The sequence below is a fragment of the Malaya genurostris genome, chromosome 2 (assembly GCF_030247185.1).
Source record: "Malaya genurostris strain Urasoe2022 chromosome 2, Malgen_1.1, whole genome shotgun sequence".
Lineage (NCBI taxonomy): Eukaryota > Metazoa > Arthropoda > Insecta > Diptera > Culicidae > Malaya > Malaya genurostris.
This window is the reverse complement of record NC_080571.1, coordinates 49,964,316-49,979,204: the sequence shown is the minus strand read 5'-3', so window position 1 is coordinate 49,979,204 and position 14,889 is coordinate 49,964,316. Positions and strand designations below refer to the sequence as shown.

The 14,889-nt window shown below is 37.7% G+C and overlaps 2 protein-coding genes across 2 annotated transcripts; one reads left to right on the top strand and one right to left on the bottom strand.

Moving 5' to 3' along the window:
- The first annotated feature begins 3,263 nt into the window (after positions 1–3,263).
- LOC131428620 (uncharacterized) lies at positions 3,264–4,572 on the top strand. Its single transcript, XM_058592666.1, has 2 exons — positions 3,264–4,406; positions 4,468–4,572. The coding sequence occupies exons 1-2, from the start codon at positions 3,264–3,266 to the stop codon at positions 4,570–4,572; spliced, it is 1,248 nt and encodes a 415-aa protein (XP_058448649.1).
- A 6,033-nt stretch (positions 4,573–10,605) lies between these two features.
- Positions 10,606–12,027, bottom strand: LOC131428619 (putative gustatory receptor 28b). Its single transcript, XM_058592664.1, has 4 exons — positions 11,638–12,027; positions 10,969–11,577; positions 10,753–10,908; positions 10,606–10,698 (listed from the first exon to the last, which is right to left on the bottom strand). Exons 1-4 carry the CDS (start codon positions 12,025–12,027, stop codon positions 10,606–10,608), a joined length of 1,248 nt encoding a protein of 415 aa, XP_058448647.1.
- Between the last annotated feature and the right edge of the window lie 2,862 nt (positions 12,028–14,889).

The window sequence follows — 14,889 nt, the reverse complement described above, 5'->3', positions numbered from 1 at the left end:
TGTGTTTCAGCCCCTGCATTGCGAGAAGAACTGCCGAAATACAAGCAAATATATGATAAATTTATTATTCTGCATGACAACACTCGACCTAATTTCGCAAAAGTTGTGAAAAAATATTTGGAAACATTTAAGTGAGACATTTTTTTCCGAACCCACCGTATTCTCCTGACATTGCTCCTTCTGATTACTGGTTGTTCCGACGGATGCAGCACGACCTGACAGGTCTTTGGTTTACTTCTTCCTCAGAAATCAAAAATTGGCTTCAATCTGGGATCGCTTCAAAAGACGAGACATGTTTTTGAGATGGAATTAGGAAATTGCTTGAGAGATGGGAAAAAAGTAATCGCCAGCGATTTTTTTTTATTTTGAAATAAATGCACTTTTGACCCCAAAAAAAATGGACCGAATTAATTTGTGCTCACAGTAACTAATCTATGTTTGGAAGTAAGTGAAGGACCTTTCTCGTACCAGCAGCAACGTTGTTGAGACAGTCAGGCACATAACTGCCCCGATTTTAAACTAGACAAGAACAAAAGCTCATGATCGAAAATCGATCATTTTTTCTGGTGCTCTACATGAACCCGGGTAGATGAAAATAACCAGCATAGATCAAAATAATAACAAACACTAGAATATAAAAAGACTAAAAATTAGTCTTTTATAAATAATTTCTTCCTGCTTTGACATTACAATGACAGAATTTTATATTTTGATACTATTTTTGCCTTTCCCATATAGAAAGGCTTCGTAATCGCTGTGGAAACCGACTTTACAACCGAGTATCGGATGGTCGAGTGTCATATATCATTCGACTCAGTTCGTCAAGATCACAAAATGTCTGTGTGTGTATGTGTGTATATTACAAATAATTTCACTCAATTTTCTCAAAGATGGCTAAACCGATTTTCCCAAACTGAGATCCAAATGAAAGGTCTTATAGCCTCCTACAATTTTTCTGAATTTCATTTGGATCCGACTTCCGGTTCCGGAATTACAAGAAAATATATGCAAATTTACGAAAAGTTGATTTAGATCCGACGTCCGGTTCCGATATTACAGTGCGATAAGTTAAAATTTTCAATTTCATGAGTATTTTTTCACAAGCGATGGCGAAACGAGGTGCAAATTTTTATAAAACTTTCTGCTAAATTCATCTTGTTGGCAGATCGGGTTAGGTAGTGTATATATAAAACTACTTTGGGACTACTAGTCCCCGGTTTCTGCTTCCGAATGCACCGATAATGGCGAAGAAAAGCCCCAAAAACGGAACTCACTTCGATTTCTCAGCAACGGTTAAACCTATTTTCACGAATCATTATTCAAATTGAAGCTCTCATTTAAATCGATTAGTAGATATTCAGAAACATGACGAACTGTAAATCGTGAGACGAAAATGTGTCCTAAATTGAAAAGTGAGTTTATTTTAAATAAAAAAAAAGATCACCGACGAATTTTAAACCATTTCTTTCAATGGGAAAGTGTGACAATAGCTTTTATAATCATTTTAAAACATTTCACAGTTTGGTTCAGGTAGGTTGTAAAATATTATTCATGTTCAAAGTAATGAAGTGACGGGATGAGATGGAAATAGGAGCTCAGATGAAATGAAGTTATATTTCATGTAGACTACAGTCAGATGGAATAAAACAATTAAAATAAATAAATAAATCACGGTAGATTTACGATATAAGCCTTAAAAATGAGAATGTTCGAAGATCAAGTAGAAGTATGTAATTAAAGCGTTGCAATTTTCAGTAGTGCTTCAGTCAGAAAAAAGTACAACTCAATGTAAACTCAATGAATCATTCTGAAAATTTCTTAGAATATTCGCAACTAAATTTCGTATTTGAACGGGAAAGAAGTAAAAATATACGTATTTAATGTACTTTCCTCAGCCCATAATTCCTAATTTCAAAATTCTACTAATATCAATTCATAAGCTTAAATCATGACTTGGATTGTGAACCAGAATTTTGAAACTGAACCGGTTATATTTGTGACATTACCCAACCGTCGTTTTTTGCACAATTTAGTCCATAATTCCGGAACCGAAGGTTGGATCCGGTTAAAATTCAGGAATTTCATGCGGAATTAGAAGATCTTTAATTCGAATCTAAGTTTACGAAAACCAATCCAGTCATATAGGGTACAAGTTAGTGCACAGAAACATTACAAGCACACGTGTACAAAAAAGAAAATTTGCGTACTCGAAGAACTGAGTCAAATGATCGAATGGTTTAAAATTCGGTTTTCACTGTGTTTGCATAATCTTTCTATATGAGATAGACAGAAATGGATTTCAACGCCTGAAAATGTTGGTTCAAACGATGTCCAAGACCTTCTGAATAGTGTTAGGAGGGAGATTTGTACATTTGGATATGCTAATTTTGAATTGAAATTGAATGAAGCGAAGATGAAAAATGGCAAATAATATCTTTGATTTGATTTCCCAAAAGTTTGGAGAGGAGCGTTTGAATGAGTGAGTTTTCCCGAATGCTTTCTTGCGATACATTTTGAATCCGTACATCCTTTTGCATCAGCATGGACTATCATCGGGGTGGAACAACTATTGATATAATTTATTGTCTGATAAATACAACCATTTTGCGCATGGTGATTTTACACCATTGCTATACTGATATATGAGTTTTCTTCAAGGTTCTTGTTTATGCTCTTTTATCCCATATATTACGCGAACACGTGATGAATATATTAACACAATTTCCATGTCAAGGTGTTTTGCTGTACTGTATCTATTATAGAACCTAAATCTTTGTAGCACAATCAAATTAAAGCTCCATGTTCCAACGTGTTATGTATCTCGAGTTCGAATAGTTGCCCTTTATCAAAGTGTTTACCTTGATAGATCTACCTACTATCAGTTAATCGTTAAGTGCTTCTCAAACGGGTTTCCATCTGTTAGTGAGCCTTTGACCTACCGGATAATCATCCGGCACCGAGGGAAGATTCTCACACATGAACAATTTCGATAATTAGTCAAGTCAATAATTTGAAATGCCTCGCAACCAACGAAAACAGCTTCACTAATCGGAGACATTATTTCTGTTTTCTGCATGCATAATGAACACGATAAATTGCCCATAATTACTATCAACCTTATCGCTCTAATTGCCAACATCCGGCTTTTCCTCCCTGGCTGACTACTCAATTATTCATCGGCAGTCGTTTCTGATATATATGTGGCCTCGGCGGCTGGTACCGAACAGGTAGGACCGAACTAAATCATAATCAAAACAGTAACGATGAAACTGTTCTTCCCGTTTGTCATCCCGAACCCGGCCTCGATCTTCGACGTGGTACGGTTCTATCAACGGGCGACCAACCTCTACGGAATGACATTTTACACGTTTAGTGAATTGCTGCGAGGAAAGCAAAACATTCGTGTTACCACGGTCCAGATTTTAAACTTCGTCCGTTTGATTCTGCTAGAGCTGGCCGTCGCGGTCATCTACAGTCAGATAACGTTGAGTAGTCATTCGAAAGGCTCTTACGTCCTAACAATTGGACCCCGCTTCATACTGGTTTTAAGTGCCGTCAGTTTAGTTGTGATATCACTGATAGATGCTTTCAAGTTCCGCTTAGCAGTGGAGATTTTCCAGAAGATTCATGCCGTAGATGAGCGACTCCATCTACTAAAAGTTGATTCGGGTCATGCTCAGCAACAGAACACGCTCATCAAAGTTTCGTTGTTTATTGTGCTCGTTTCCCTAATTTTACATGTCATAACAACTCTATCGTTTATCATTGATATCCGTGACGTTCGCTTCGTCCTTTTGGTAACTGTGTGTAGTTTTGTGTTCAACACGTCGTTAACTCTGACATTTGGCAACTACTTGATCCGAAGCTATCTGATTGCAACACGATTTCAACTTGTTAACCAAGTTTTTTCAGCCCGGTTTGACATTTCGAGTCGAAGACAATTCCTACTGACGAAGGAACTGCCCTTGAATCGATCCAACGACCTGGAATTGGTGGGCAAGCTGGCCGATATTCATGCCGATTTGTCAGACACAGTCGATCTGCTAGGCGAGATCTATTGGGTCCAAACGAATCTGATCATGGTGAACGTAATTGGAACTGCTACGTTTAGCTTCTTTTCCATGTTTCGCTCACTGCTGAATGGCGAAGGATATCTGTTTTCGCATAGTACCGGAACCAATTTGTGGGGTTTATTTTATTTGACAATGCTAGTAACATTGCTAGTTCAAAGCTTTCTACTTGGTTGGTACGCCAACAGAACGACCGTACTGATCTACAAAGCACTTAACAATACAAAGAACGAACGTTTGGTGCAGAGCTTACGATACTTTGCACGTCAAATCCAAGACCGACCGGTGGTAGCTCGGTTCAAAACTTTCGACGGAAGCCTTCAGGTGTTACTTTCGGTATTGATTTGGGATTCGGTGCCGCTGTGCTTGATCTTGTAATTGATTATACTTTTTTCAGATCATGGGAACGATCGGAACCTATCTTGTGATACTGTTTCAGTTTGATGATATGATAAAAGTTGCCACGAAGGACAATGCTCAACTCGCAACATCAACCAACTAATCAAGCATTTTTAGTACAAAGCTATGCCTCAGAAGGGAGTTTCAGAAACCCTAGTTATCCTGGTACGAATCGTGAAGACACTGAATCAAAAGTTCAAGATTTTAAAATGGCTTGTAATACTTTCATAAGGGAATAAATAATGAAATTGGTTTCTGTTATGTATAGGGGAAGATGGGGTAAAACGAACTTTCGAGGCATTATGCGCCTTTTGCTTTTCTCAAAAGTTACCAATTTTTGTCGTGAATACGACTTACTTTACTATGGGGGGCCTTTTCAAAATTTACCCTCTGAGAGAGTGATAAGTTTTTGATCGTGAATGTCTCCTATTGTATCTAATGAATCAACATAATTCTTGCCACATGCCATCGGAAATATGATCACAATTTTATGATAAAATTTTCAGTTGTGTGACATAATCTCAAATAGTTCAAAATTAAACTTTTCTGAAATGCTTGGTATAAACGAGTATCAAAGAGGATACTTCATAAGACGCGTTTGCCTTTCTCGTATTTTGAAAGCTCATAGCTCAGTAATCTGTGGAAGGATTTATATAATCTAACTACCAATAGAATCGAAAAATTTCAACTTGAACGTGTAGTACACTAATGAAAAATCTGTTTGATTTAACCTATGACAGCACCAGCCAATCAGAACGCGAGATGTCTGCTTCTATACAAGAGCATCCATATAAAAGTTGAGTGGTTCATTTTTCCTAACATTCAATTGAATACGAAGTCCCTGTTTGGCGGGGCCGTGCACGAACACCCAAACTTAGGCTTCAGCGCATTCAAAGTAAGATCTTAACGCTGATTCTAAATTTACCCCCTTGGACAAGGAACAGTGAAGTACATGAGATGGCCTCCCTGGATATTCTAGAACAAAAATTCGAACAATACTGAACGTATTTTGAAGAGAGGTGCTCAATCTCTGTAATATAAATAATTCAAAATTTGTTCGTATTAGGTTAGGGATAGTTATAAGTAGGTAGATATTTTATTAATAATTAAAATAAATATTATGATTAAACATTAGTATGTGGCCCTTATTACCGTTCTCACTTCCACTTTCACATTCACTTCACTTACATGTCACTTCACTTGATTTTACCTATTACCAGTATCACGCATAGTGAAGCGATCACTGTAGTGGAAAAACTAATTTTTTCGACAAAATGTTGGTGGCGTGATGTTCATAATGACATCAAGTTCATCCAAGGTATTACTTTTGTCTCTGAAGCGGCTTCCATAATAAGGACCTAAATTCACTTAACTCGATTTTCACCGTGTAGTAATACCGGTAATAAGGGCCTGTAAAACAAGAGTAACTAAAACACCTATTATTAATAACGAATCGTATGAACAACAAAGATGAAAGGCCAAAGGATCAAAACACTTGTACTGTAAAATGTTGATGTAATACACAAAAATAAGATTAATAAACAGATATTTATGCAAAAAAATTCCTACCATTTGCTGAGCAACTGTTCCCGAAACAAGACACACACGAAAGCAACATCGAGGACCTGTCGTCTCACTGTTTCCCGTTCTGCGAATAGGAAAAGGAATATTGGCAAAGGGGCTGTCCGTACACCGCTACCAGTAGCAGGTATAAAATGAAATGTGATGTGAGAAAAAGCGTAATTTATGTTAAAGCAGCTACTCTGAACGTACGAGACACCGTCGTCAGCACTATGGCACCGAAAACCGGTAGAAAGGCAACCAAAAAGTCCAGCAAGGCCCATTCAAAGCACTTTTCAGTGCTAAAGATCATCCTAAAGCACTAGTTGAATTTTGTCCTACCATTTTCTGAGCAACTGTTGCCAAAACAAGGCACACAAGAGAACCATCTTAGATCTAAATGCAGATCTTGTTGATTGTGACAATTCAAGGCACTTTTTAGTGTCACAGATAATCATTAAGAGTTAATTTTACTTTCAATATTTAATACCAAAAGATTCATCAAGATGGAAATCAAAATAATTTGCACCGTCACTAATACATTCAGTTACGAGCGGCAATGCGAAAGCGAAAGTGATGAATACATCTTTATACTAGTATGGGGTCGTGTGAGAATATGCCATGCGAAACAGGGTTGCCATATATACAGATTAATCTGTATTATTATTAATATTATTATTATTATTATGTTTATTACTATTATTATTATTATTATTATTATTATTATTATTATTATTATTATTATTATTATTATTATTATTATTATTATTATTATTAGTATTATTATTATTATTATTATTATTATTATTATTATTATTATCATTATTATTATTAAAATGACTATTGCATACCGAAGATCGTCGATACATTTCAGACCAGGCCATTGCAATGTCTCGTACTGAAATTTCGAGAAGAATCAGATATCTTCGAACTTCATAGCTTCAATAAAAATAAACTACAAATTTGTCGTACCTAGCCTCCTATATTAGCAAATTAAGAAGGAATTATTTCAAGCTTAGAATATATTGTTGTAGAACAGCAGCTGTTTAATGTAACTAATCTTTACTTTAATGTATGTGCATCACTTCAAGCTCTATTAAGGAGTAGTTAGCAACATTGATTATTGAATTAAAAAGTGGAAAAAAAACATATTTTGACATCAGTTTTCGAAATATTGTAGAAAAATTACATTTTTATGCATTTCGCTGATTATATTGAAGAAAATCCTAGTTTCTGTGAAACGCTCGCACTTTGGATTGGACATTATTCATTAAATTCTGCACAGTTACTTTTGTGACTTTCCTGGTGGCAGCTGGCCTGTTTTTTTTGAACTCCTGCATATTTTGGGACACTGTACCTTCCTTCCGAAAGTGCCGCTTGACAATTGCCAATACCAGGCGCGTATACAGGGGGGGGGGGGGTTTTAGGGGTTCAAACCCCCCCCGAAACAAAAAATTATAACCCATGGGAAACATTGTGATATAAATTGTACATGTGTTGATTTATCACCATGTTCTAAAACCCCCCCCGAAAATTTTCTCTGGCTACGCGCCTGGCCAATACCTTTCAATTGACCGAAGATCCGGGTAGTTCGGTGGGTTGATGTCCTTTTCCACGAATTGTAAATTATTTTTTGATAACCACTGTAGAACGGAGTTGGCGTAGTGGGCTGAAGCCAAATCCAGCCAGAAGAGAGGAGGAGCCTTATGCTTTCTGTACGGTGGCAGCATTCTCTTCTTCAAACATTCTTCCTCGTACACCTTGGCGTTAATTGTGCCCTTCGTGTCGACGACCGCAAACCACAGGTACAAATTGCTTGCCAGACCAACACCTTCTGTCCAAACTTTTGCATCGCCACCGTGGTGTCAGCGTCGTCCAGGTCCTGGTACACCGATTCCGTATAATATTGCGGTCCGGGCAGCGCTCGAGAGTCTTCCTTGGCGTAGGTTTCGTCGTCGATCAGGATGCATCCGTCTTTATACTGTACCAGGGACATTTTCGGCACCTTCTGTTTCTTGTACGTTTTCAGGGAGTTCCAAACTTTGATCCGTCGAATCATCCCGATGCTGGTGTTGAACTGCTTGGCCAAATCCCGCGTCGACGCCGATGGGTTTTTCCTGATGTACCCCACCACTTTTAAGTCCCGGCCGGGCTGGCTGGGACCCGTTTTCGTACCGGATCGGGACAAATCCTTCATGGAAAGGGTCTTACCGAACTTCTCGATAATATTTTTGACACTGGTGTGGTGCACTTTCACCCGTTTTGCAATTTCGTTGTACGTGACACCACTTTCTGAGCACCAAGTGTGCAGAATTTTCTTTCGCGTTTCCGGATCAATTCGACTCATCATTGAAACGATAAACCGTACCGAAACCAATCGATTGCGTAGCTGTTATTGACATGTAAACAAACATGTCACCACAAAACACGTTGCAAAAAATTAAGCCATTTCAGAGTAATAACTGTTTGAATGTTGCTAACTACTTATCGATACACTCCCTAGAATACGCTGCTATCACTTGGTTACCTCTACAATTGATTAATTTTGACATTCATCATCGTGTTGTTACAAAATGTAACTCAATAACATTCAGTAGAAAAATTGAAATTTTATATATAGACATACATTCAAAAAACCAACCTCTAAAAATATGTAAAAGTATACGAGATCTAGGCGTTGTCTTAGAGACTGTCCCACAAAGTATGGACGCACTTTGATTTCGTTGTAAATAATTCACAAGTGTTCGATATTCAAATTTTTTTCGATATACTGATAATATTAGACTACAAAAACAGAATATTATTCTCAACATTTGCTACTTAGCCATTGTAGACTAGCTGGCACATCTTCTTGCGAACGTTCCTCATTAAATTCCGTACAGACTTCTTGGCGACAAGTTTTGACACTTTTTTCCAATCTTTTTCGAATTGTTGAATGGTTTCGGCTGCCGAGACATGTTTCCTAAGGTGTGCCTTCGTTAATGCCCAAAATTCCTCAATTGGTCTAAGTTGTGGCAATTTGGTGGATTCATGCCTTTTGGGACATTTTTGTTAGTATACCATTCTACCGTTGATTTCGAGTAGTGGCAAGAAGCAAGATCTGGCCCGAAGACAACAGGATCCTTGTGGCTTCGAGTCATGGGTAGAAGTCGTTTTTGTAAACATTCCATGATGTATATTTCGCTGTTCATTGAATCAGTGGTGATGAAGGATTTCGAAATTTTTCCGCAGCTACAAATTGCTTGCCAGACCATAGCTTTCTTACCAAATTTTCGACTTCAATCGATGTCTCGGACTGGTTTAATACTTGCCATTCTCGCACCGTTTAATATTGTGGTCCCGGCAAGGATTTGTAATCGAGTTTCACGTAGGTTTCGTCGTCCATGATTATGCAGTTCAAATTTCCAGCAAGAATCGTATTGTACAGCTTTCGAACCCTCGGCCTGATCGATGCTTCTTGTTTTGGACTACGTTTTGGTTGTTTCTGCTTCTTGTAGGTTCGAAGATTCAAACGTTCTTTAGCACGAAGAACATTTGACTTCGAAGTGCCCATTTTTTTGGCCACATCCCGAACTGAAACCTCCTTCTTTTGCTCGAACGCCTTCAGTATACGTTTATCCAACTGAGGGTTAGCAGGACCTTTTTTTTCGACCCGTTTTCGGTTTATCCTCAAAGGTGTTATCCTCACCGAACTTCCTGATTGCATTTCGCATGCCTTTTTCACTTACTCCTTTCATTTTTGCTATCTTTCTCAGTGAAAGTCCACGTATTTCGAAACAAACTAATGAAAACGAATAAACAACTGCACAAGTGGTTAGAGAAGTATGTAAACAACAGGACGCAGCCATAAAAATTGACAGATTCTGAACCATTGCGAAGCGGCAGAGGTTTTTGGTTGCGTCCATACTTTCTGGGACAGTCTTTAGACACCAAGCTCACTTTTGTGGAGCACTACAATACCATAATCAATAAAGCAAGTAATAAGCTGGGCTTTATTAAAGGTTGCAGTAGTAACTTTAGGGACCAATATACAAATAAATTTCTATACAGAACATATGTCAGGCCTATTTTGAAATGTTGAAACTTAAAGAACGTCGTAATCTTTCAATGTTTCATTTTATGTAAACATTGTTTCTCAATGAATGTTTGTAACCGTCAATTACGAACACGGGAATTATGTTTAGAAAGACAAAATGGAACTATGTCAAAAAATCAAATTAAAACCCAACTTTATTGTGCGAATAAGGTGAACTATAAGTAAACATTGTAAATTACTTATATGTAGTCCACATTTGCTTCGAGAAATAAATTAAATAAATAAATAAATAGATATCAAATTGACTAGGACGTTACACTCTGAACTAGTTGTACTCAAAATTTAACAAATTTTTACTCATGCAATTGATCGTGGCTAGAATGGGCTATCAAGTGTCATTGAAAAATGTAAGAAAAACAAACTTTTGTAATTATGGTACAACAATGATTAATTCATACCGCAAATCTATTCTTTCTGGATCTTTAATGATCTAATCAATTACTGCGTCCAACCGATCGTTGCAGCTATAAGCCGTCACCTCTAAACAACGATCTTAGCATCCACTGGAACAGGCAAAATGATGACATCAAATTGGATCAGAATTACCAAATAGGAGCTTATCGTCCCAATGATCTGTGAATAGCAGTGAGTTACTATTTATTGCAAGTGAAATAACATTTCAGCTACCGAAACTCCCATAGTCCAGTCACAGTCGAAGAGGGCACACGTAATCCTAACTGGTCTGTGATTGAGTAGCAAGGAAAAAGCGATCAATTCCTCTCGAAGATGTTTGTTGTCGTCTTCCCGTAGTGCTTTATGAACTAAGACGGCAGTTTGTTTAGCCTGTAAAGGAAACCTGCTATTTCAATGGGAAAACCGATCGATCTAACTAATTGTGCCAACCTCTCGCTTAATGGCGTCAAACTTTTCAATCAACACTGCCAATATTAGTACGTAAAAAGCACTTGCTTTCAAATATGTCAGCGAAATTAGTTCAAGATGGTAGTCTTCTCCGAGTTGAGCCCGATAGAAGGTGAACAAACTGAACGTGATCATCATAGTGCTTGTCACAGTAATGGCGATGATTTGTGCCACGAATACGTGGCTCACCATCTGGGTTAGTTCGGTAATCTGGGTCCACAACGTTGTCAGTTGATCTAGAACTATGGCTTTGTCCCAAAGGCCACGTGGTGCAGGAAGTTCGTTCATAAGCAACTGATTTGCTTTCTTCTGTGGGACAAAGTGCACACCGAAAGCCCGATTGACGTGGTTCAACCGGTTGCATACCGACTGACAAATGATATAAACGTTCTGATGGATTATGGTGTACGGTACACTGAAAAACAGGAACGATGTTGTCACAAATAGTCTAATTCGAAGCGGATACACATATGACAAAGTGATATATCCGGACACCTGTACGGTTATCAGAGCCAGGAATAGGAAAGCGAAGGCTCGGAAAAAGTGTTGCTTCTCGCTACTGTGATCGATTGATGCATTCATTTTTCGTGCCTATGAAGAAAAGAAAGTAAACTTAATGATAGTTCAAAAGTTGAAACAGCAAACTCCAACCCGAGCATCAAATTCATCGAATTTTCTCCAAATCATCAAAATATGTCCATAACGCCAATAGTTCTCAATCGAAGACAGCAGTACATAGTTGCTGAAAAACAAAAAACTGTACTTCATTCCATTGTCCATGATTTCCGATCCTGTGGATTGAAATCGATTCAGGATGACGAGCGCAACGTAGAACATGAATCCTTGCATAAACAGCAACCACAGCAGGCCCAACACATCCGAGAGAGTCACTTTGATGCGGTATTTATCCGTTTCTCGAACGACACTGTAAATGGTCAATCCGAATAGTTTCGAAATGGCGTGATTTACCAGGAACACATCGTAAATGGATTCGCTGCGAAGGAAAAATCCGGATAATCTTCCGACGATGGACCGCGTCATAACAGATGTTGTGTGCCCGGGGAAGTAAGTCGCTCGAAACTAATCCACAAAGGGTTAGCGCGTGACTGCCTCCAAACTGATGAGTACATAAATTATTCACCATCGATGCGTGATGGAATCAATCGTTTTAATTAATGTCCATATCAAAACACCAACAGCATTCCATTACGGTGCCCGGGGGTAATTAGATGGAAAACAAACTGAGAACACGCGCAGGACACAATTCACCCATCGCACCAGCGGCAAAGGCAAACGTTCGCACGATTTATGGGGGCCACAGCCGTGAGTTAGCGGGTAATTGAACAATTTCCTTTTGAATGTCGGATCCGTGTTGTGTCGATTGAAGGTAACTAACACATGCTCCAATGGAAGGACGTTTCAGTGTTTTAATGAAAAACACTGGTGGCGTGGATTGCTCTGGTTTTGCATTTTCGAGCATAACTGACAATGAAACATCGTCATAAAATTGCACTTCTGCTCGAAAGTGCAAACGACATTAGATCGCTTGATGTCGGTCCTTCGGTCTCACGACGGTGACACGCTGCTTTGGGTGGATCTGGCATCGTGCCATTACACGAAACTGGCGATGGAGTGGTACGAAACCAACGTTGTTGTTTTCGTACCGAAAAAAATCAAGGAAGGTCTTCAAAAACGTCATGGATTTAAAGAAATTGATGGAAATGTGATAGAAAGATGGCGCTAGTATTTCACAAGTTCAAACTGAATGCTTTTATCCTAAGAACGAAGGTTGAATAAACAAGCTTTATTTATTCCCTGAGGGTTTGAAAACAAAAACTGACAAAAATGACTACCTTCTTTTTAGCCCACCATACTCCCCCACATCAAAAAGCTTCAAGCCCCCTGGTAGTGGACGCAACTAGTCTCAGCGGAAAATAAGAAACAAATTTACACTGGCAATAATAATACTAGAAATACAAATTTAATTTTGATACAAAGTCAGCTGAGATTCTATTTATTCATGCTTTGATGTGCAATTTATTATTTACATGAAGTGGAGTCCCAGTGGAAAAAAAAATTCCTTTTAAGGGATTCACAATTTATTTACTACGCTAGGTTGGAAAGAAAGAACAAATATATTAGGAAATTAGTTATTAATATGAAATACATTGTAAAACAAAACACTAAAAAATTGGAACGTTAACTACGAGTTGTCATAGCTCAGCTGTTTTTCAACGAATCTCAATAAATTTTACACCTTCGAATTTGTGAAGTTCGTAAATTGATTCAAAAACTTTGTAGGAGACTATTGGTAAAGGAAATATATGAAAATTTGATTTTTCCTGTTCCAGGTTTTTTGTTGGCATCAGCGTTGCATATAGAATATTGAGAAGTTCAACTTTACCGAATCATAACTTTGTTGTTATTCAACCGATTTTCGAAATTTGTTCTCAATTGGAAAGGTATTACTTCCAGAAATAGGATGCACTGAAAAAACCCGAAAAATAGGGTTGTCTACTCAAAGTTATAATGAAAACTGTAGATAGATGACCTCAAAGAAGGTGAGACTTTTTACAATGTTCGAAAATATCTCGAAATTCAAAACCTATATATTTTTACACGTCATTCGATTGCTAGTGATACCAGCTACAATTTTTGTCCTAATACCATTATTGCAGTACTAAAAGAAAACCTTAAAAAATCGATGAATTTATAAATACATATGAATTTTTCATTTTTTTTTCATAGGTTTTGTATATAACTCAAAAATTAAAGCGATGACATGTACATTTTTCTGCTCCAGAATATTGAATCATTACCAGAAATAATGTATTGATGAACAAAATTATATATCCGTTCAAAGAATCTCAAGAAATTTGGCACAAATACAGAGAATTTCTTTTGAGGAGTGTATCGAAAATAAGCTATCCACATACAATTGTGTTGTACGTATGTACTTGTGATGGTTTTTTATGCTCAGATCACAGCATGCTGTGCGTTTGGCTGTCTGTACTTGTTTGTGCGGTTGAAATTCCGCGTTTACAAAATGTCGCGTATTGAGAAGGGAGTGAAAATTAAAATGGACACATGGCTAAGTGAGAAGGGTATTACTATGTGAAAATTAGCGAAGCGGTTTGGAATTCATCATGCCAGTGTTAAAACCATCATTAATAAGTTTGGGGAACACTATTCTTTGGATGAACTACCAGGAAGAGGCAGAAAAGCCGGTTCTTCCAACCCGAAACTGGACCAGAAAGTTGTGTCTCTAATCATGAAGAACAAATCAATGTCAATACGTGATTTGGCCAAAAAAGCAGGAACAAGTGTCGGAATGATCCAGCGTATCAAGAGGTGAAATCACCTGAAGACATACAAGAAGCAGAAAATCTCGACACAAAGTGTAGAACAGTAGAAGCGAGCAGCAACAAGGGCCCGAAAATTATATTCGCGTCTTTTGCAGTGTTCTCATGACATTATTTTAATTATCGTCGTTTTAAACGGCAAATTGAGATTTTAATCACTCATTACCCTGTTATGTCGGAACTGCAAATCGTATCGAATTTCAATCTTAACGTGTGACAATCGATTGAACATTCCATAAGATGTCGAAGTAAGTTCCACTTCAGAGTTTTTCGTCATTATTTATGGTACTTCCAGAGCCGGTATTCAGGAACTACCATAATTCAAAATGATTCGTACGCTAAACAATTTACATCTTCTATATCGGTATGAATTTAAAAAACTCATCGTCTGTAACTCAAGGATCGGATAAAATTCACCAATTTTGTATGGGACCTTAAGTCCTTTGATTTGAATTTTTGTTTTTGAAGTTCGATTTGACCTTTTTAAGAAAATGATTGAGGTTTGAGAAACAATTCGATACTGGAACCGGAATTCTAAAAT